This window comes from Eumetopias jubatus, unplaced genomic scaffold, assembly GCF_037043125.1.
Source record: "Eumetopias jubatus isolate StellerSeaLion01/CBP00866 unplaced genomic scaffold, mEumJub1_p1.0 scaffold_13, whole genome shotgun sequence".
In the NCBI taxonomy this organism is placed as follows: Eukaryota; Metazoa; Chordata; class Mammalia; order Carnivora; family Otariidae; genus Eumetopias; species Eumetopias jubatus.
The window spans coordinates 15,895,618-15,918,484 of NW_028274819.1; the positions used below are offsets into that span (position 1 = coordinate 15,895,618).

At 44.8% G+C, this 22,867-nt stretch overlaps 1 protein-coding gene across 1 annotated transcript; it reads right to left on the reverse strand.

The window, feature by feature from the left end:
- Nucleotides 1–305: 305 nt before the first annotated feature.
- Nucleotides 306–21,598, reverse strand: DDB2 (damage specific DNA binding protein 2). Its single transcript, XM_028111198.2, has 10 exons — nt 21,246–21,598; nt 19,751–19,884; nt 19,167–19,358; nt 5,063–5,208; nt 3,704–3,803; nt 3,425–3,602; nt 2,774–2,916; nt 1,212–1,376; nt 1,022–1,067; nt 306–711 (listed from the first exon to the last, which is right to left on the reverse strand). Exons 1-10 carry the CDS (start codon nt 21,370–21,372, stop codon nt 662–664), a joined length of 1,281 nt encoding a protein of 426 aa, XP_027966999.1. The 5' UTR covers nt 21,373–21,598; the 3' UTR covers nt 306–661.
- Between the last annotated feature and the right edge of the window lie 1,269 nt (nt 21,599–22,867).

Consider the following 22,867-nt stretch of genomic DNA (forward strand, 5'->3'; position numbering starts at 1 on the left):
TGTCATGCTGCAGATGGAGCAGGTTAGAAGGGTGTTTGTACCGGGGTGGGCGGGGGTGGGGGGTGGGGAGTTGTGGTACAGTCATGGCACCACTGTCCCTCTCAGCTAGGCTGGGGTCTCCACGGACCAGAGGCCAGTGCAGGTCGTGAGCTGGACAGCTTGTGACTGTGGCCCAGAATAGGGCTAAGGCAGCTTCCAGAGAAGGAACGTTCTAGACTCTTAGTGCTGTTTCTGTGCTTTTTCTTCTTTTGGGGGCCCCAAGGAGCGCTTTGACCAGGTCAGTGCTGGAAGATCCACTCAGAAGCTCAGTTGGGTATGGTTTTATTAGCCAAGTCAATAGTGAGCACAAACCAAAAACCACTACCTGATCCCTCTGTCACTGCTCATCAAAGAATAGAAAAGTACCTTGGCTCCAGGAGAAGCTTGGCTCCAGGCTAGATATAGCAGGGACCCTTGGGGCACCTGGGGCACCAACCCTGGAGAAGTTTCTGGAGCTAAGTCCAGAGCAGTAACCTGCTAGTGTCCCAGTCCCACAGTGTCCCTGCTCCGACCCTAAGACTTGGATACCTTTGGCCCTTTAACACACAGCCGCCTCTTCTCAGAGGATTTGTTCTCAGGCGGCTCCAAGCTCTGGCTTGGCCCGCACCTTCATTAATGTCTCTCATGTCCGCATCCCAGCTTCCTCCTGGCTCCAAATGAGAATGTGATAACCTAGGAGGAGTGAGACCAGTCTGACTTGCACCTTCCATGACCAGTCTCTCAGAACTTGGGGCTGGCCCAGGGAACCCAGGACTTGGTCAGGAAATACCAGGAAACCAGACAGCAGCCAGGCACTGTCATGACCAAGACAAAGCAAGAGGCATGGAGGGCCTAGGCCAAAGAGTCCACTGTCTCCTGTAAACCTTTACTGACTCCTACCCTGGGGTGACTGGCAGGGCTAAGCTAAGGGGAGCCTGCACTCAACCTGGGGGGGGGGTAGGGTAGGGCTTGGCCAATCTGAGATACAACCTGCTTCACTCACCCATCACAGAGGCCAGCGTGTCCCCCATGGGATTGAACTCATTGAGCTGCAGAGACAAGGGCATAAGCATCAGGAGGAGGTGAGGTATTGGGAGAAGGGCACATGAGGATTAATTTCTGGTCATTTTTGGTCAGTTAAGGTAGTTGAAGCCCTGCTTCCTCCCCTCATTATTTGAGGGCCCAAACCTCACCGAAATGATACCAGAAGATTCTGGGTCATAGAGCTGATACATCATCTTCCCTGAGTGTCCATCAAACACATCGATCGTCCTTAATTCATGGGGGGTACAGCTTTTGAAATTAGGATCTGGGTATCGGCCCACGACAATGAGGTTGTACCGAGGATGCCAGGTTGCCTAGGAGATGGAGAGTTGTCATGAGAGTAAATGAGTACTATCAAGAGGGACACCAAAAGTATTCTTTGCCACTCACAACTGTTAATACAATTGCCAGCAATTTAATAATGGAGATAAGACCCACATGAAACTACAGGAACAGCTTTCAAGTGCATGTGCCTCTACCATCCCAAATTTTTAACCCCAAATTGGCGTCTCTGGACCTTGGGACGTCTTCAGGCCTTTTCTCTCTTTTGTGTTTCCTGCGATCATACCAACTGATAAATGTTTTAACATCAGCTTGACCCAGACATTAACCAAAGCCTGCAACCAAGCAAAGACCAAGTAGGACATACGTTCTGAAGTAATCCTACTACTGTCCCTCCTCCATCAACACGAATGATGAGGAGTTGAGCAGAAAATGGCTAGTGGCCAGGAAAAGGAAGGAAACCTATGTTCCCCTATGTTCCAAAACAAATCTGGCAGTTGGTCAGAATGACAGAATCAGATGGGGTTTTCCTAAGAAATTGCAAGGAAGTGTTGAAGGAGGAAAAACATGGTTAGCAGGAAGGACAGAGTGGTATGTGCCATGGCTTGGAAATAGGTCACAAGTCCCACCTGGGAAGCTGGAAATTGTCCTGGCTGGATACAAAGTGGGAGATGACACAGAGATCAGTGGGAACCAACCAGTGAAGAACCCTTGTTCTGAAGAGCCTGTATTTGATGTGAGGTATGCGGGAGCTACTCTAATATTAAATGATCACTGCTGACATTGCACTTCCCAGACACTAGACAAGTGCTTTAAGTATACGGATTCTTCCCACAACCCTGTCCGTCAGATACTCTTATTCACTTTTTAGAGATGAGGAAACCGAGATCCAAAATTCAAGCAGCTTACCCAAGGACTCTAACCGGGGGTGTCGGCCTACCTGAAGCTGGTGCCCCCACCACTATGCTATGTTGATGAAAGAAGTACAGGCATGAAACCTGGCGGTCTGGAGAGGGGCTGCAGTGCTAGAAAAAGAACAGAAACCAGGAGAGCAGAGGAACGGGCAGAGTTGAGGCTGCTTGGGGCGTGTGCAGGAAGGAATCAGAAGACTTAAAGACTGTCAGTCTTGGGGGCTGAGGTCAGCTGGGGGACCAGCAGCACATGCAGATAACTGGAGGTGACGGCAGAACAGCAGGGAGGTGGGCTGGGCCCAACGAACCAGGAAGAGCTTATGGGAGGCCAAGAAAACCCAGCCCAGTGGGGCTGCAGAAGGGGGACAGAAGTTGCAGAGAGTGCCGGGAGAGAAGAGATGGCTTTGTGTGGGGGCAGGATGAGATCTGGGATTAGGAATTTCCAGATCTGGCCTCTCCCTACCTCGGGCAGACCCGGCCCGTCCCTGTGATCACAGCTCCCTGCCTCCATCACTTACCTTGATGGGCGTCAGGTGCTGGAAGTGGCGGTGAGGGTGTGGGATCAGGCTTGGGGGGCAGTCCCACTGGGAGGCCGAGTAAACCCGGAGCTCACTCTTCTGGTCAGTAGTCAGGAGCTGGGCTCCATCAGGACTGAAACAAGCTGGCAAGTGAAAAGCCCCAGAGCTGAAGGAACCCCAGGCCCTTGTTATCCTGGCTGCCACAGGCCTTCTCCTGCAGGGGCACCCCTCTCTCCCACTCCTCTCTAGGCAGGGGTGGAAGGGAGGAGGTGACTCTGGACTGTGAACAAAAACATTCTAGAAACTTGGGGCACCTGGGTGGCTCAGTCGGTTAGGCCGCCGACTCTTGATTTCGGCTCAGGTTGTGATCTCAGCGTCCTTGCTCAGCGGGAAGTCCGTGTGTCCCTCTCCCTTTGCCCCAACCCCTGCTTGTGCTCTCTCTAAAAAAAATAAATCTTAAAAAAAAAAAACAATTCTAGAAACTTAGCAGCTGTTGGAGGCAGCTAGAATCAGAAAGTTTCCAAGACATCCATTTGGCTGATGCTCTCAGGGTAGAGGTTTAACCTAGCAGCTTCTAAACATTGAGGGAAAACCCCAGAAGTGGTTGGACAGGCAGGGTCTGCAGGAAGGATGAGGTCTGGTATATCACACCTGCATTGACAGGATGGCTATGCGGCAGCGAGTGGAGGAAGCTGGATTTCCCTCTAACCTGGCGCAGGTCCCAGATTTTCACTGTTTGGTCTACGGAGGCTGTGGCCAGAAACCAATCACAGCATGGGTTCAGGGCCACGTGGGTCACTTTCTTTTTGTGCATTCTCAGATTCCAAAGCTGCAGAGAAGGGCTCGGTTCAGGTGGGGCGCAGGGAGGCCAGGGTGGGGTGGGGGGTGGTTAGGGAGAGAAAGGGAGGACCTGGGCTCGAGAGAACGCACCTCCCTGCCATCCATGTTGAGCAGGATCACGTGCCCCACATTGTCTCCCGTGACCACCATTCGGCTTCTGGCAGACACATCCAGGCTGCAAAACCAGAAGCTGGAGGGAGAAACTGTGCTGTAAGATTCTTGGGGACAGAGGCAAGGTCCATTCAGTCCCTGTTGTAGCTCCAGTGTCTAGTGTACAGTAGACGTTCCATCAGAAGTTGCTGAAGGAATAACTGTCTTGCCACAGACTCCCAGCGAGGAGCCCACGGACTTGTCTACTGTCTGACAGAGAGGATGGGGTGACGGGGCTTAGAAATGTGCCCAGTTAGTCAGAGTCCCTGAAGCAGCCACTGCTCAGAGCCATAAGGCAAGTCCCCCGGCTAGCCTGCCCCCTAGAGCCCTGGGTTCTGAGGAGGACTCGTTTATTGCTCTCTCCCTTCCCTCTCTACCGTTTGGGCCAAAGGAGATGGCAAACCAAACGGGCTGCCCAGCTCTGTTCCGCAGAGCTGGTGAGAAAGGAACTTCTGCCCCCTTCTGAACATTTTGGGAAAAAAGTATACACAACTTTAGGAGCTCTGTCTTGCTCTTTTGTCTCTCAGACTACTTGAGGATGAGGGGATGGGGTTGGGATTGCTTCAGGGATCCTAAAACCCGGCCAGGAGAGCTCAGGTTCATATTTTTTTCTCTCAAACGCTCAAATCCTTGCTACAGTGCCTACAAATCCCCTACAAATGTCTTTCAGAGGAAGTGTTTCTTGTGGAGCTGAGTCTATCCCGTCTCCTGCCCCGACCTCTGTGGGGCCACCCAGGATAACGTCCAGTGCTAGTTAGACCCCCCTCACACATACCCTGGATTCTTTAGAGAACAGTAAGAGGCATGTCTCTGGCCAGAAATCCAGGTGCCGAACATTTTGTCATTTCTCCAGCCACTTGCTCTTGGGGTGTCCCATGTGCTCTGCAGACAGGACTCTATCCCTTTCAGCTTCCATCAGGGAACTGGTCACGTCATCACACCCCAGGAATCTTAAATTCCTAGTTCCTGCTCCAACCTTTAAGTGGCTTTCCAGGCCAATGCCATGTTGACTAATGAGAAATAAGGTCTAGTCTAAGCCAGGAACGCCTTACAGAAGAGCCGAAGCCCTTCCCTCACTGAGAAGAGCGGAGGTTCTAGAACCTCTCCCTAAAGCAGTAACACACCCAGAATGCAGGAAGAGCGGCTACGGAAAATCTCAGAGGGAAGGGTAAGGACATGGCTGCCACCTTGCAGTTCTCCCCTGTGTCAGGTGTGGGGGACACACATGAGATCTGGATGCTCTCACCAGAACTACACCGAGAGCCCAGAAGCCCTTTCCCTCCTAGTGAGGCTACTCACTTGCAGGTGCCTGAGCTGGTAAAAACTCGGAGAGTGTTGCCTTTAAAGTCTTGCAGCCTGGTTGTTCCCTCCATTGAGGAGGTGAAAAACTGGTTGGTATCAAGAGGGTTAAACTTCAGCCCAGTGATGCTCCCTCCAGCTCCGATCTAACACAAGGAAGAGAAAAGCCAGTGAGTGATGCCAGCTCAGGCGGAGGACGAGGCCTGGGTGCACAGGCCCCGCTGACCAGAGAACCAGGCAGGCAGCGCGTGCAGCCAGGCCAGCCCAGAGGCCCTGACACAGCGATGTGCTCCATGACGCTCCTTCTTACTTAAGACTTGATTTTTAATTGAGTTGTTAAAAAATTAACAGATGGTACATTTGGTTGTTTTTAGAATATGGTTCTATGAATCTGAACACATAGTAGAGGTTTGAATAACCACCACCCAAATCTGGAGGCAGAACAGGTCCATCCCCTCAAAAAACTCCCTTGTGCTCTCCTGTCTAGTCACACCCCCTCCCCACCTGTAACCCCCTGGCCACCGTGGCTCTGTTCTCCATCATTATGCTATGGTCTTGCCTTTAACAGACTGTCATAGAAGTGAATCCTACAGTAGGCATCCTTTTGCAACTGGCTTCTTTCATCTCACTAAGCATAGTGCCCCTGAGATGCAGCCAGGTTTCTGTGTGTACCCATTGCTCATTCCATTTTACTGCTGAGTGTTCCATTACATGGATGCACCACAGCTTCCTTATTATTGCCCAGTGCTCTTTAGAAGAGCTTCAGCTCGGAACAGGGCCTGGATTAGGAGGGCAGGAGTCAGATCTGAGCTCCTTCCTATTTTTTTCGAGACATCCCAGACAAGGATGATGAAAACAATCATGATAACATCAATAACATAACCTCATTAAGTGCTTATGATGTATCAGGCACAGTTTTAAGAACTTGACAGCTTCCAGAGCTCCTTCTCTACCTCTTAGGCTGCCGCTATCCCAGCCTCACAGACCTAGCGTCCACTTAGCTCACTCAACGCGCTCACCGGCACATTCCGTCCCCTGTACAAAGCATTCTAACCAGTGCCCGTGGTCTGCCCAACCCTTGCTGCTGGGATCATCTTCGGCTCCCCAACAGCTGAGTCCTGTGCTCACCCAGGCTTCATGGTGTCTGTTCTTAAACCCGTATGTGCACATTGTACTTTTTGTTGTAATTATGTCATTTAATTAAACATGTAACTTAATTACATGTCATTTATTAACCATTTCATTAAAAATTTAAACTTTAAACATTTCAACAAAACATTTAAGCATTTACTTAAACATGTAATTCAGTTAAACAGAAGAACTATGCGCAAAAGGGAAGACCACTGTTATTTCTATGAAAGCCACGTTGAATACTTTGGAAAAACTAGATAAAAATGAGTTGCTAAAAATGATATGGTTGTCAAATTAAGCATGGGTGAGATACTTATAAACACTTAGGGTGGGAAATAATAAAACTTTCAAAAGAATCTGTAATCAGATTGCTTCACAACTGCCTTAAGATTATGTCTTCATGGGGCACGTGGGTGGCTCAGTCAATTAGGCGTCTGACTCTTGGTTTTGGCTCAGGTCATGATCTCATGGGTTGTGGGATCGAGCCCTATGATGGGCTCTGCACTCAGTGAGGAGTCTGCTTGGGATTCTCTCCCTGTGCCCCATTCGTGCACGCTCTCTCTCTCAAATGAATAAATAAAATCTTAAAAAGATTTTTTTTTTTAAGTAAGGGGAGAGGCAGAGGGAGAGGGAGAAGCAGACTCCCCACTGAGGAGGGACCCCAATGCAGGGTTTGATCCCAGGACCCAGAGATCACGACCTGAGCTGAAGGCAGATGCTTAAACATCTGAGCCACCTAGGTGTCCCAATAAATAAATCTTAAAAAAAAAAAAAAACCTATGTCTGCACTTTTAGGGAAAGGGAAACTAGACCCTATAAAGAATACATTATGGGTGTGGCTTATGTAAGAGCTGGTGAACCCTAATCAGTGGACCGTTATTACCAGAAAAGGACTGGTCCTATGTCAGAGCATCAGTAATAAATACATACATAAACACTTTAAGTTAAAATGCATGTGTGTTCTTCTAGTAAGGGTAGACTTAAGTGGTTACGACTCCAACTCTTGAACTGAGAACCAGGGCAAAGTATGATAAAGAAATATATTGGAGACTTCCAATACCAGAGATGCTGATTAGCTCAGGTCAGACCAGCCTTCTGTTGAGAACTAGAAAAGGGAAACAAAATCAATATCTATAAAGAAAAGTTTCTGAAGTCAATGGAGAGCTATGAAGGCATCAGGGACTTGAAGACCGGCATCCTAGAGAGAGGAGGAGCAGAAAGTTAGGCCTGACTTTGGATGCTGCTTTTCCCCTTGAGGCCTATGCAGCCCAGAAAGCTTGGCTTTGAAGCAGAGGAACCGAAAGGCAGAGAAGCTGAATGGAAAGTGGTGGGTGGCTTCAAAGCTGAGAAGCTGGGCTGAGGTTTTGCCAGTCTCGCAGGGCAAGAGGGGAGGTCGTGGAAGAAATCCAGCTTTTAGTTAGGATCCCTGACACGCTAGAGATAAGAACAAACTGGAAATAGCCTGACTCTCACAAAGACTGAAGTCCAGATTCAAATCATTTCTTTCTTTTTTTTTTTTAAGATTTTATTTATTTACTTGACAGAGACAGAGAGAGAGCAAGAGAGAGAGAGAGCACAAGCAGGGGGAGTGGCAGGCAGAGGGAGAAGCAGACTCCTCGCTGAGCAGGGAGCCCGATGCGGGGCTCCATCCCAGGACCCTGGGATCATGACCTGAGCCGAAGGCAGACGCTTCACCGACTGAGACACCCAAGTGCTCAAATTCAAATTTGAGATTCAAATCATTTCAATCTCATTGGAGTAAGATGATCTGATTCCATCCTACCTGCCTGTCAGAAGGAAAAAGAATTGTCTCTGGAGGAAAATACCACCACTCAAAACTTCAAATTATCTCTACAAGTTTTCATATGCAATATTTGGCATTATATCTAAAATCACCCAGCGTATCAGAAGATAAGGCCAAATAACCAAAAACTAAGAGGAAAAAAAATAACATTTGAAAGACACAGGAGATCCAGATATTAGACCTATTATATACAGGCTTTAAAATAATTGTGATTAATATACATTAAAAAGATAATAATAAGACCTGGGGCGCCTGGGTGGCTCAGTCGGTTAAGTGTCTGCCTTTGGCTCAGGTCATGATCCCGGGCCCCTGGGATGGAGCCCTGCATTGGGTTCCCTGCTCACTGGGGAGTCTGCTTCTCCCTCTCCTTCTGCCCTCCCCCAATCATGCTCCCCCCAACTCTCAAATATATAAAGTCTTTTTAAAAAAATAGACCTAATTTAAAAACGGACAAAGGATTTGAACAGACATTTTTCCGAAGACATGCAAATGGCAACAAACACATGAGAAGATGCTCAACATCATTAGTCATGAGATACTATTTCACACCCACTTGGATGGTGATAAGAAAAAAGATGGACAATAACAAGTGGTGACAAGACAACACCTGAAATGGGAGAAAATATTTGCAAACTAGATCTGATAAGAAGTTAGTATCAAAAATATATGAAGAACTCAATAGGAAAAAAACAACCCCCCCCGCAAATAACCTAATTAAAACTGGTCAAAGGGGGCGCCTGGGTGGCTCAGTTGGTTAAGTGACTGCCTTCGGCTCAGGTCATGATCCTGGAGTCCTGGGATCGAGTCCCGTATCGGGCTCCCTGCTCGGCGGGGAGTCTGCTTCTCTCTCTGACCCTCCCCCCTCTCGTGCTCTATCTCATTCTCTCTTTCAAATAAATAAAATCTTAAAAAAAAAAAACTGGTCAAAGGACCTCAATCAACATTTCTCCAAATAAGACATACAAATGGCCAACAAGTATATGAAAAGGTGCTCAACATCATTAATTCTGACATCACGGAAATGCAAATCAAAACCACAATGAGCTATCACCTTACACTTGTTGGAATGGCTATTATCAAAACAACAAGAGATAACAGGTGCTAACAAGGGTGTGGAGAAAAAGGTACTCTTGTACTCTGTTGATGGGAATGTAAATTGATAGAGGCATTGTGGAAAACAGTATGGAGGTTCTTTGGAAAATATACCATATGATCCATTAATCCCACTTGTGGGTATATAGCCCAAGGAAATGAAATGAGCTTTTCACGTGTTATCTTCCCTCCTGGGTTCGCTGTAGCTATTGACAATAGCCAAGGTAGGAAAACCACCTCAGTGTCTGTTGACAGGTGAAGGGATAAAGAAAATGTAGTATGTATATATGATGGAATATTAGTGAGCCTTTAAAAAGAAGGAAATCCTGCCATTTGTGACAACCAGGATGAACCGGGAGGACGTTATGCTAAGTGAGATAAGTCAGACACAGGAAGACAAATACAGCATGATCTCACTTGTATGTGGATCTACAGATAGGAATTCATAAAAGGTGAGAGCAGAATGGTGGTTGCCAGGGGCTTGAGGATGGAGGAGATGGGGAGATGTGGGTGAAAGGGTACAAAGTGTCAATTATGCAGGATGAATAAGTTCCAGAGAGCTAATGTACAGCATGGTGACCATAGTTAATACTATATTGTATATTTGAAATTTACTAAGAGAGTTGATCTTAAGTGTTCCAGAGAACACAAGATAATATGTGAAGTGATGAACGTTAATTAGCTTGACTGTGGTAATCATTTGCAATGTACACATGTTAAAACTCACACTGTATGCTTTAAATATGTGCAATTTTTATTTGTCAATTATATCTCAATAAAGCTGGAAAAGAATACAAGTGTTGTTAAGGATATGGAGAAGTTGAAGTCCTCCTACATTGCTGGTGGGAATGTGAGATGGAGTAGTCACTCTGGAAAATGGTTTGGCAGTTCCACAAAAACTTAAACATAAAGTTACCATACGTCCCACCAATTCCACTCCTAGACATATACCCAAGAGAAATGAATATATATGTTCATATGAAAACTTGTACACAAATATTCCTGAAAGCATCCATAATAAAAGAAGGCTAAAAATCAATGACTCAAAACATTCATCTCAAGAAGATGTGAAAGTAATAGGAGAAGAACGTAGGAGAGGGGTGCCTGGGTGGCTCAGTCAGTTAAGCAACTGACTCTTGATTTCGTCTGGGTTCATGATCTCAGGGTCGTGGGATCGAGCTCCAAATCAGACTCTGCACTCAGCATGGAGTCTGCTTGTTCCTCTCCTTCTGCTCCTCTCCCTGCTCTCTCTCTCTCTCTCTCTCTCTCTCTCTCCCTCTCTAAAATAAATAAATAAAATCTTAAAAAAAAGTAGGAGAAAGAAAGAACAGAAATGAATGAAACAGAAAACAAATATATACTGTGAGAGAATTAACAAACAAAAGTTTGGGGATGCTTGGCTGGCTCAGTCAGTAGAGCACATAACTGTTGATCTCAGGGTTGTGAGTTCAAGCCCCACAATGGGCATGGAGCCTACTTAAAATAAAAAAAAAAAAAAGTTGGGTGTTAAACGAAAAGACTAATAAAATCGATAAATCTCTGGTGAGACTGACCAAACGGAAGTCACAGATAACTAATGTTAATAGATCAAAAAAGACACATCAATATAAATCCTACACATTTTAAACAATTATAAGAGGATATAATAAGCAATCTTATGCCAGTAAATTTGAAAACTTAGATGAAATGGGTAAATTCCTTAGAAAAATACAAATTTGCCAAACTGACAGAAGATGAAAGAGAAAATCAGAATAGTCTGATATCTATTAAAGACATTGTATTCACAACTAAAAACTTTCTTGCACAGTAAATTCCAGATCCTGGTAGCTTCACTGCTGAATATACTAAACATTTAAGGAAGAAATAATATCAGTCTTTTTCTTAACTTTGTTTTCCAACCATCTCAAACTCTTAGCAAAGTTGCAAAAATTGCACAAAGAACTGCTCTTCTGGGAAAAAATGCTTTTCTGAAAAAAACCCTGCTTTCTGGAACGATTTGATAATAAATTGCCAACATGATGTCTCATCACTCTCAAATACTCTACTGCGTATTTCCTACAAGAACATGCTCCTGTGTAACCACAATAAGACAATCAAAACTTAGGGGTATCTAAAGTAGTTCAAACTCCCAGAAACAGAAAGTTATAATTGTGGTTGCCAAGGGCTGAGGGAAGGGGAAAATGAGGAACTTATTCAGTGGGTACACAGTTTCAGTTTTACATGATGAAAAAGTTCTACAGTTCTGCTATACAATAATATGAATATAGTTAACACTACCATACACTTAAAAATGGTTCAGTGATAAATGTTATGTGCTTTTACCACAATTTTTAAGAAGCAATTATTACTTACTTGCTAGAGATATAATTGGAAATGTTAAAAAGCAGGGGGGAGAAAATTTAAATAAAAAATTTGAATATAATAAACTAAAACAAACATACAAAAATCACTCAGTGTAGGGGTGCCTGGGTGGCTCAGTTGGTTAAGCGTGTGCCTTCAGCTCAGGTCATGATCCCAGGGTCCTGGGATCGAGCCCCATGTTGGGGGTCCCTGCTCAGTGGGGAGTCTGCTTCTCCTTCTCCCTCTGCTCCTCCCCACTGCTCATGCTCACTCTCAAATAAATAAAATATTGAAAAAAAATCTCAGTGTAACATCACATTAGCAGAATAAAGGGGAAAAATCATAGCTGATCTCAAGAGATACAAAAAAGTATTTGATGAAATTCAATTACCATTCATGATAGGAACTTCTGGTAATTTATTTTATTTAGAAATAAAAGGGGAACTTCCATAGTCTGATAAAGAATATTCAAAAACAGACAAGTTTTAAAACACAAACAAGCTCCTATGTATATACCCAAGAGAAGTGAAAACAGGTGTTCAAACAAAAACTTGTACATGAACATTCACAGCCGTTGTAGTCATAATAGCAAAAGGTGGAAAAAACCCAAATGTCCATTAACAGATGAATGGATAAATAAAATGTGGCATATCCATATAATGGACTATTATTCAGCTATAAAAAGGAATGAAATACTCATACAAGCTACAGCATGGATGAAACTTGATAACATTATGCTAAATGAAAGAGGCCAGACCCAAAAGGACAAATATCATGTGATTCCATTTATATGAGGTACTTAGAATAGTCAAATTCATAGAGACAGAAGGCAGATCAGTAGATCTAGGGGAGGGTAATAGAAAGTCATTGTTTAATGGGTACAGAGTTTTATTTTAGGAAGATGAAAAAGTTTTGCAGATGGTTGGTGTTGATAGTCGCACAACCGTGCAAATGTACTTAATTGTGTACACTTAAAATAGCTAATATGGGGGGGATGCCTGGCTGGCTTAGTTGGAAGAGCATGCAACTCTTGATCTTGGGGTTGTGAGTTCAAGCCCCTTATTGAGTGTAGCTATTACTAAACAACAACAAAAAAAACCTTAAAAATGGTTAAAATGGTAAGTTTTATGTTAGGTGTATTTTACCACAATAAAAAGTAGAAGAAATCATACTTAATGATCAAATGTAAAAGCCTTCTATGATCAAGAACAAGACAAGCATGTCTGCTATATTTAATATTCAACAATGTACTAGAGGTCTTGCCAATGGAATAAGGCAAAAAAGAAGTATAAGAATAGTAAGGAGAGAAAGCAAACTCTCATTATTTGTAGATGACAAGATTGTGTAGGAAAAAATTTTAAATCTTCAGACACACTATTAAAATTAATAAGTGTGGATTTCTGCTTCCAACCATGATGGAGTATCATATCCTCCTGCCTTAAACAACTAAAAAAATGGACAAGCTACATGAACTAGGTTCTCAGACATTGGACAACAGGCAGCACCAGACAGGAAGGAAAGAAAGGAGAGAGCTCTGCCATTGCCCCAGCTTAACTGCGTGGAGAGAGTCCTCAGGCTGCAAGACAGGGAGGAACCACACAGCCTAGCAATCTCACTGAGCTGAGGAGACAGAGTTTTAGGAAAGCCAATATAGCAAGAATTGGTGGGCAAAATGCTGGGGAGGAGAGAGACACACAGAAGGAGCATTCTGGAGAGTTTCACAAGGGTCCCCTCAAGTCTTTGGGGGAAGTATTAATGTATAAATGTATCTGAGGAAACTACCCAAGACTCAGGGAGGGGGCAGGGAGAAACACCATAAATAAGCAGGGGAGAAATCCTCAGAACAGTCTGTATTCTCACTGTCCAAAAAGAAAAGACTTAATATACAAAACATCGAGTCCTCAGAAGGGTATTGCCTCAGGGTGAGGACAGCTTATATTTATAGGCTGCCTTAAATCCATGCTAACTAGGGTAGACTGAATAATGGTCCCCAAGATGTCCATGCCCTAATCCATGGACCCTGTGAATAATACGCTAGATGACCAAAGGGACTTTGCATATGTGGTTAAGGATCTTGAGATGGGAAGATTATCCTGGATTATCTGGGTGGGACAGATATAATCAAAATCAAAATGGTCTTTATAAGAGGAACACAGGAGGGGCGCCTGGGTGGCTCAGTCGTTAAGCCTCTGCCTTCGGCTCAGGTCATGATCCCAGGCTCCTGGGATCGAGCCCCACATCGGGCTCCCTGCTCTGCGGGAAGCCTGCTTCTCCCTCACCAACTCCCCCCTGCTTGTGTTCCCTCTCTCGCTGTGTCTCTCTCTGTCAAATAAATAAATAAAATCTTAAAAAAAAAAAAAAAGAAGCAGCAGAAAATTGGGGTGATACACTTTGAAGATAGAAGAAGCAGCCATTGCCCAGGAATTCAGATGGTTACAAGAAGCTGAAAAAAAAAACAAAAAAAAAACAAGGAAACAGATTCTCCCCTCAGAACCTTGAGAAAGAACCAGCCCTGCCAACACTTTGACCTTAATCCAGAAAAAAATAATTTCAGACTTCTGACCTCCAGATCTCCAGAACGGTCAGAGAATAAAATTGTTTTGTTTTAAGATACCAAGTCTGTGGTAATTTGTTATAGAGGCAATAGGAAACTAATATAGTAACTATATTAACAAAGCTTAAAAACAAGCCTTCAAAGTATCAAACTGATTATAAGTAACAGCATCTCAGAACAAAGCCCGACAATATTTAAAAGAATACAACACTATCCAGCATCCAACAATGTAAAATTCACAATGTCTGGCATCTAATGAGAAATTACCAGGCATGCAAAGAAGGAGGAAAATAGAACTCATAACCAGAAGAAAACTAAATGAATAGAAACACCCTCAGAAGTGACACAGATGATAGAATTAGCAAAACCATTAAAACAACTATTATGAACACACTCTATGTGGTCAAGAAAGTAGAGGAAGTAGTGAACATGAAAAAATGGAAGCTACTTAAAAAGGCCCAAATCAAACTTCTGGAGATGATATACAGTATCTGAAAAAAAATACATCTAATACAGATTAGATAATGCAGATCAGTGAAAGACAGACAGCAATAGAAGCTATGCAAAATAAAATGGGGGGGATTAAAAAATGAACTTTATCAATGACCTGTAGGAAAACACCTAGTAGCCTAACATATATATAATTGGAGTCCCAGAAAATAAAGAGGGGGAGAAACTATTGAATATTTATGGCCTAAAATTTTCCAAATTTGATGACAAACCCATCGATCCAAGAGGTAAAATGAACCCCAAAGAGCAGAGACATATCGAGAAATATAGTAGACAAATCACAATCATTTTTAAAGTAGCCAGAAGAAAAAAAGAAAAGAAAAATCATGTAAAGAGGAACATAAGAATGAGAGAAGACTGCATCAGAAATCATCTCTAAGGGTGCCTGAGTGGCTCAGTTGGTTAAGCATCTGCCTTCGGCTCAGGCCATGATCCCAGCATCCTGGGATCGAGCCCCGCGTCCAGCTCCCAGCTCAGAGAGGAGTCTGCTTCTCCCTCTCCCTCTGCCTCCCTGTCTGCCTACTTGTGCTCTCTCTCTCTCCCTCCCTGTCAAATAAATAAAATCTTAAAAAAAGAAAGAAATCATCTCTTAAAGTAGTAAAAGCAAGAAAACAAAAACAAAAGCCTGTGAACCTAGAATTCTATACCTAGCAAAAATATCTTTTCCCCTAAAAAAGACAAACAAAAGAAAAAAAATGTATCAGCAGCCAACCTACATTATAAGAAATGTTAAAGGAAATTCTTCAGGCAGAAGGAAAATGTTACCAAAAGGAACTCTAGGGGTGCCTGGGTGGCTCAGTCAGTTAAGCATCTGCCTTTGGCTCCACAACTAGGTACTGAATTCAAGAAAAATGAAAACATATATCTACACAAAGCTTGTACATAAATGTTCATAATAGCTTTATTTTTATTTGGAAAAAATCCAAATATCCTTCTGCAGGTGAATGGATAAATTGTGGTATATTGATATAATGGAACACTACTGAGAAAGAAAAAAAAAAAACCCTACTGATGGGGTGCCTGGGTGGCTCAGTTGTTAAGCGTCAGCCTTCGGCCCAGGTCATGGTCCCAGGGTCCTGGGATTGAGCCCCGAGTCGGGCTCCCTGCTCAGCCGGAAGCCTGCTTCTCCCTCTCCCACTCCCCATGCTTGTGTTTCCTTTCTCACTCTCTCTGTCAAATAAATAAATAACATCTTTAAAAAAAAAAAAGAATGTGAGGGGAGGTATCACTAAAGATCACGTAGACATTAAAAGGATAGTAAGGAAATACTATGAACAAATTCATGTCACTAAAATCAATAATTTAGGTAAAATGGACAAGTTTCTTGAAAAACAAACTACCAAGCTCATTCACAAGAAACAGAGAACCTAAACTGCCCCATAGCTATGAAAGATATTGAATATATAGTTAACTCCCCAACAAAGAAAACTCCAATCCTAAAAATACTACAAAAATTTTAAGAAAGAGGGGTGCCTGGGCGGATCCATCAGTTAAGCGGCTGCCTTTGGCTCGGGTCACAATCCCAGAGTCCTGGGATCGAGCCCCGCATCCAGCCCCTTGCTCAGCAGAGGACCTGCTTCTCCCTCTCCCTCTGCCTGCCGCTCCCCCTGCTTGTGCTCTCTCTCTCTCTAATAAATAAAATCTTTAAAAAAAAATTTTTTTTTAAGGAAGAGATAGTATCAATTCTACACAAATAATTCCAGAAAATACAAGAGGTAGGAATACCTCCTATCTCTTTTTAATCAGGCCTGCATTACCCTGATACCAAAGGCATTACAAAAAAAAAAAGGGAATTATAGGATATTTTTAGTGGTCATCTGGTATATGATTTTAAACTAGAATATCTGATATAATAAGTAAAATACAACAGAATGTAGGGTAGAATATTTATATAATAATCTAGGTAGAAGTTTGGGTGTGTATAATAGTGTATACACACAGAGAAAGATGCCTCAAATGGAGATTTCAAGTACTTTTTATTCTTTATGCTTTTCTCTGTATTATTTGAAATTCTCATAAGCATGGATGATTTTACAATAAGAGTAAAACCAAGTTACCTTCATTATGAAAACGTCATACGTGTTTCCTTGTAAAGATCAGAGCCAAGGTCAGAGGACTAAAGAAATAACAAAATGAGGGGCGCATGGCTAGCTCAGTCAGGGGAGCATGTGACTCTTGATTTTGGGGTCGTGAGTTTAGGCCCCACGTTGGGCATGGAGCCTACTTAAAAAAAAAAAATTTAAAAAATTAAAAAAAACTGTAGCAGCAAAATGAGGCACTGCTGTGCCTTCAGTCCCTGTTCTCAAATCAACTTTCTGTCAGTGTCTGGGAGTAAAAACAGAGAGCTCTCCAGACCACCATACTCTTCTTCTGCTCCAATCTAGCCTCTTGCTAGTCTCAGCGTGCAGATGCTCAAACCAATCTCCGTGACGGTATGAAGAAATGTCACTTAAAGGCACGTTATACTAAAGAGCAGTATAAAACCAAAGTATAAACCAAAGCAGCCTCAGCCTGGCACAAGTTTAAAGCAGATGTCATTTCCCTTTTGGTCAGGAGGCTCTTCCCCTAGGACACCCTTAGGCTACTTCTTAAATTTCTCTATTCCCCTGTCCTAGATTCCGAGGAGGGAAAAAACCCAAAAAACCAAAAAACAAATCTCTTCCTGTCTGAGCTCTGGGTTTTGACTTCAATTTAAAACTGCCCCTTCTGGTGGTCACCTGTCTCACCAGCTGGGCAGGAAGCTGAGCTCTGTCCACAGCATTCCTCTGGCTGCCCTTCTTCTGTCTTCAAAGCACCTGTTTTCTTGAACACCCATCTCATCCCAAGCCTGTCTAACCTGGCCTTTTATGATGGGCTGCTTTGAGGAAGCACTTAAGAAAACCCATCCTGGGTTCGCCTTTGGCCTCATCTATCTCTTCTGTTCCATTTCTGGGTATACACCCCAAAGAACTGAAAGCGGGGATTTGAAGAGATAATTTGCATACCCACATCCACAGCAGCATTGTTCACAATAGCCAAAAGGTGGAAGCAACCCAAGTGTCCATCAGCAGATGAATGGAGAAGAAAAATGTGGTAGATGCATCAAGTGGAGCATTATTCAGCCTTAAAAAGGAAATTCTGACACCTGCTACAACACAGATGAACCTAGAGGATGTTATGCAAAGTGAAATAAGCCAAAGGATAAATATTGTGATTCCACTTATGCAAGATACTCATGAGAGTGTCAAAATCATCAAAACAGAAAGTAAAATGGTGGTCGCCAAGGATGGGGAGATGGAAGAATGGGGAGTTAGTGTTTAGTGGGTGCAGAGTTTTACTTTTGCAAGATGGAATTCTGGAGACTAGCTACACAAGAACTCCAATGTACTTAAGGCCGCTGAACTGCACACTTAAAAATGGTTAAGAGGGTACATTTTAGGTGTATTTCATCACCATCTTTAAAAATCAGAACATTTCATGTAAAAAAAAATTGGGGCTTCAGGCTTCATTTGAGCAAATCAGATCTGATACCATCATGGGACCTAGATTCTTGCATGTCAGCCATCTCCAGTTTACCCCTGACCCCATTCCCTATCATTCTTTTTCCTGTTTGGCTTCCTTAAGCATGTGAGTTTGTGGCTTCTGTTCTAAACCCAGAGCATCACTTATTACAGTACAGCCCTCCACTGTCAGCCCCCCACTGGGCAAACTAAGGGTCTTCTCTTTGGTGGAAGAGCCATCACCTTTACCCCTCAGCAATTAATGATAAATACTAACCATCCCTAAAAATCACGATGCCAATCTTTGCCCTGAACATACTCTGCCTTTCCTTTTTCTCCCCATTTACCTAATCATTGTTCTTCCTCATTCCCCACTCACCCATGAGCCTTCTCTGTTGACTCTAACTCACAGGACGTTCTTCCTTCTCTCACGTTCTGTAGCATTTACCATCGGTATTGCCAATTATCTTGTATGTATACGTCCCATCTACCCAGTTACACTTCAAGGCCCTCATTTGTTCAACAAACATAAAGCGGCTACTCTAGGCCAAACATTGTTCTAGGCACTGGGGATATGGTGGTGAACCAGAAAGACAAGGTCCCTCTTATCATGGAGCTTACTTTCCAAAGACATTTGTTTGGGCAGAGACAAACAAATAAGTAAAACATTTCAGGTACTGATAAACATTGTTGGGGGGGGAGTGAAGCAGGGTAAGCAGGGAGGGAGTGAATGAGTGAAGTAGAGGCTACTTTAGACAGAGTGGTCTGTTTGAAGAAGTATATTAAGCCAAAACCTGAATGGTAAGAGGGAGCCAGCCATGAGAAAACCATGGGAAAGAGTACCCCAGTCAAAGAGAAGAGCAAGTGCAAAGATCCCGTTTTAGGAATAGAAATAGCTAGTGTGGCCAAAGCCTAGGAACCGAGGAAAGACAGGAGGAGAAGACGAGGCCAAGAGTTAAGAAGGGGCTCAGATTCTGTCCTATGTGATAACTTACAAAAGGGTGATCAATATTTTATACCCTCTCATGTTTTAAGGGCTGGCACTCAAGGAAGATTTGAGTAGCATTACCATTGACTTGTTTGGAAAATACCCAGTTCCTTCTGATCCCAATCATCTCCTCGTTCCTGAATAACTTTTCATTCCTTCAACAAACACTTCTTCAGCACTATTGACTGGCACAGGGAACTGCTCACCCCTTTAATGAAGGTGGGTTTGTCCTTTATGCCAAAGTTCCAGAGCATGATATCTCCCCCTTTGGAACCCACAGCCAGGGTGCTGGGGTGAGTTGGGTGCCATGCCAAGGATGTGGCCCTCCTGTCAAAGGGGGCAGCCTTTTGGAATATCCGGTAAGAAGCCAGAGAGTGCAGAAAGGCCTGCTGGAGACCCTGACACAGAAAAAAAAAAAAAAAAAGAATTAAGTTGCATTAAAACCCAAAGTCCTGGGTAAATTGCCAATCTCTGCCTCCTCCATAGACGAGCTCTAGGGCCAAGTCCTCCCACCAAAGGAAAACTTAACTGCCTGGCTCTGTGCTTGAAAATATTTGCAGTGTGCATGAACTCATCCTGGAAAGCAAGGGGGCAGAGTGCATTCCAGATGAGACCTTTACAGCATAAGACTTCCACCTGGCTGAATGCCCAGTAGGTCAGTGCCCAAGACAGAGGTGATCTGACCACTCTGACAACCCGCTGAACCAACCCAGCATCTAACTTGAGAACATCCCAGTAGTGAAAAGGTACTGGGCAACCCCTTGAGCTCTTCAGCCAGGAAACGCCTCACCTGCTGTAGTGATGGCCGGACAGCATTGCCCAGCTTATGGTGGTGGAGGGCCCTGACGATGCTGCATGATGGCGGGACCTGCAGGCTAGCCAACCCCGCCCAAAGGCAGCCTGAGTCAAATCTTCTGCTAGAACCTGCCAAGCAGAACAGACACATATTTTCCTCTCTCTTCTCACGCACGGAAGAGTTTCCTGCTGAAATCTCAGAAAGAAAGCCTTGTTTTTTCATGCCGCATAGCCAGACTCTCCCATCACCTCCTAAGGCCTTTCCATGGTCTGCTCACTCTCACCCAGCACAAGAAATAAAGAGTGAGAAGGGATTCAGCCCCTTACCCCAAACACTCCCCAAAATAGTAATTCTGAAGTTAAACTAAATATGAAATCATATGAAACCAGATCCTTGCAGGGTTTCTGAGCAGGGAGCCAAAGAGACACATAGGAATAAAGTTTACATAGAACTCTTCCCCGTGGGTTGGAAAACTCATACTAGGGTTCGGTGGTAATTTTAAAATCACATTCGAGGGCGCCTAGGTGACTCAGTTGGTTAAGCGACTGCCTTCGGCTCAGGCCATGATCCTGGAGTCCCGGGATCGAGTCCCGCATCGGGCTCCCTGCTGAGCAGGGAGTCTGCTTCTCCCTGTGACCCTCTTCCCTCTCGTGCTCTCTATCTCTCATTCTCTCTCTCAAATAAATAAATAAAATCTTTAAAAAAAATTAAAAAAATAAAATCACATACGATGCACAATAAAAGGATTCCCCAGCACAGAAGTGACTGGGGAAAGATGTATCTTTAAATCCTGTATTAAAATGATGTAGAGGTGACCAGTTGTTGGCCCCAAGTCCAATCTGTTCTTTTGGAAACCAGCAGGATCCAGAGGGTCTGGCATGGCTCTAAATTAACTAAGCTGCTTTTGGAGAGGTAGATCCACTTAGAATAGGAATACAGATGTATCTGAGGACCTGGTCTCTATGAATCTGGCCTCTTGACAACCCATTCCTTCTTCTTATGGACAAAAAGCACTTCATCAACAACCCCCTGCTCCAGTCTTTTATGTTCCCCCACACTCCTTATAGCCCCAGGTTCAAGCCCCAATAAACCTCAGAGAGTGAGTTTTCTAAGGAAGGAAGTTGAGGGTTCTTACAGCGGAAACCAAGGACACACAGCTAGCAACCATGTCTATCGAAATTCAACACACACACCACCAGGCAAGGTAGGATTATTTTAAGCAGTCCTTCGTGTGTAAAAATCCTGGTACAAACAAGGAATTGGAAGGTCTGTTGTGTCTTATGTAATGGAGCTCATCTGCCTCTTCCCGGCACCTGAGGGGGGTTAAGCCAGCTCTATGATGTCAAAGGACCTGCAGAAAAATGCACAGCCCGAGGCATCCGAAACTTGGGGCAGCCTCGAGAAACCAGTAGCACCCATCCCCCACTCCAGCCTCCTGTGTGAGAACCCCAAAAGGCGGAATTATTAAAGCAGCAGGCGCAGGCAGTACCGGGGCCCTTCACACAGAGCTTCTTGGCCTCGGGCTCCAGCTCCCGGGGGCTTCTGCTCCTCTTGCTCTTGGGGCGCACTGCTACCTCGGGGGTCTTCTGGGTTTCTGGGCGTTTCCTAGGAGCCATCGCGTCCTCCGTGCGAAAGGGTACTATGCCCTATGCCGAGATCGTGGAGGGAAGATTGTGAAGCCTCTGGGGAGAAACAAGGCGGGGACCGGGGAACTTAGCCAACTTCCCGCCAAACAGCCTCACCGCTTTCAATCTGGCTTCTAGCTCCGGCCCCGCCCCTCTCGGAGAGGCCCCGCCCCTCCCGCGAAGACTGGGGCACGGGAGGGGAGGAGCTCATGGGCTCCCTAGGGAAACGGGATAGCGTCGACGTGCTGGGCCAGATTGTGCCCGTCAGCTGATCTGCCAGAAATAAAGATGGCCGCCACTGCTAGATCACCCAACTTGAAGCCTCTTCAGAGTCCGCGCTGCCCGGCCTCCGCGAGTCCCCAGGAGACCCGGTGCCAATCAAGGCTTCGGCTCCGCCTCCTCTGGCTTTTAATCTCGGGCTTTAGGATTGGCTGGTTCTGGAGATAGGCAGCTTTGTAGAAAGCTGGCCACCTCCCTGCGGTGGAAATCAAACTCTGCCAGTCCGCTTTGCCAAATGGAGTACTGCTGTTTCCCCGGCGTCCCGGAATCTCAGCTTCTCTGCGCAGAGTGGGTGAAACTTGCAGCTTTTAGCTAAGGTTTCCCCAAACCTGCTGAGTGTCCGCCTAGGGAGTAATGATGAGCCGGAGAGGGGCGCCTGGGTGGCTCAGTCGTTAAGCGTCTGCCTTCGGCTCAGGTCATGATCCCAGGGTCTTGGGATCGAGCCCCGCATCGGTCTCTCTGCTCAGCTGGAAGCCTGCTTCTCCCTCTCCCACTCCCCCTGCTTGTGTTCCCTCCCTGTCTCTCTGTCAAATAAATAAATAAATAAAATCTTAAAAAAAAATTGATGAGCTGGAGGACTTGCGGGCTAACCGGGCTAAGAGGTCTTGTGCCCTGACTTAAGCCAGAGTTGGCCAAGGCATTGACTCTCATAGGTGACTCTGCTTGGCCCGGAGGAGACAGTTCCGGTGTATCCTACTTTCTGCAACGAGCCAGACAGGAGCTGCGGTTAATGGTGGACTGCTGGGCCTTTCCTTCTATCTGCTAAACTCTACAACAATACATTAACGGTAGGTCCTACACTCACGGACAGGTAGGGACAGAAGACATTTACAAAAATAACTCTTGGGAAGAAATGAATGCTCCAAAAGAAAAATTCAAAACATGGTTTCCTGATGGGAAGGTGGGAAGATAAGGTCAGAGTGTTAGAAAGGTGAAAGGGAAGCCGTTGGCTTCTCCCCTGCTGGCTGGTAGCTGTGTTTTCCGAGCAGACTCACCCCCTTTCCTTAGACCAGCCATTGGTTTTACCTCAGGAAGGTTCTCAGTTCTAGGGGGATGCCAAAATGTAAGAAATGACCCTGCCCCTAGAAAGGTTTACAACCTGCCAAGCAGAGGAGAAAAACACATGTGAAACAAGTCAAACCATTCCAGAGAGAAGGCAGTTGAATACTAAATTGTGGTGTGCTGGCCAAGACTTTTAAGATAATCT

Coding starts and splice junctions, on each gene's coding strand:
- DDB2 (XM_028111198.2), bottom strand. CDS start 21,372: ATGGCTCCTAGGAAACGCCCAGAAACCCAGAAGACCCCCGAGGTAGCA. Junction 3,804..5,062: donor ACCAGCTCAGGCACCTGCAA/GTGAGTAGCCTC, acceptor TTCTCCCTCCAG/CTTCTGGTTTTGCAGCCTGG. Junction 3,603..3,703: donor TCAACATGGATGGCAGGGAG/GTGCGTTCTCTC, acceptor CCTTCTCTGCAG/CTTTGGAATCTGAGAATGCA.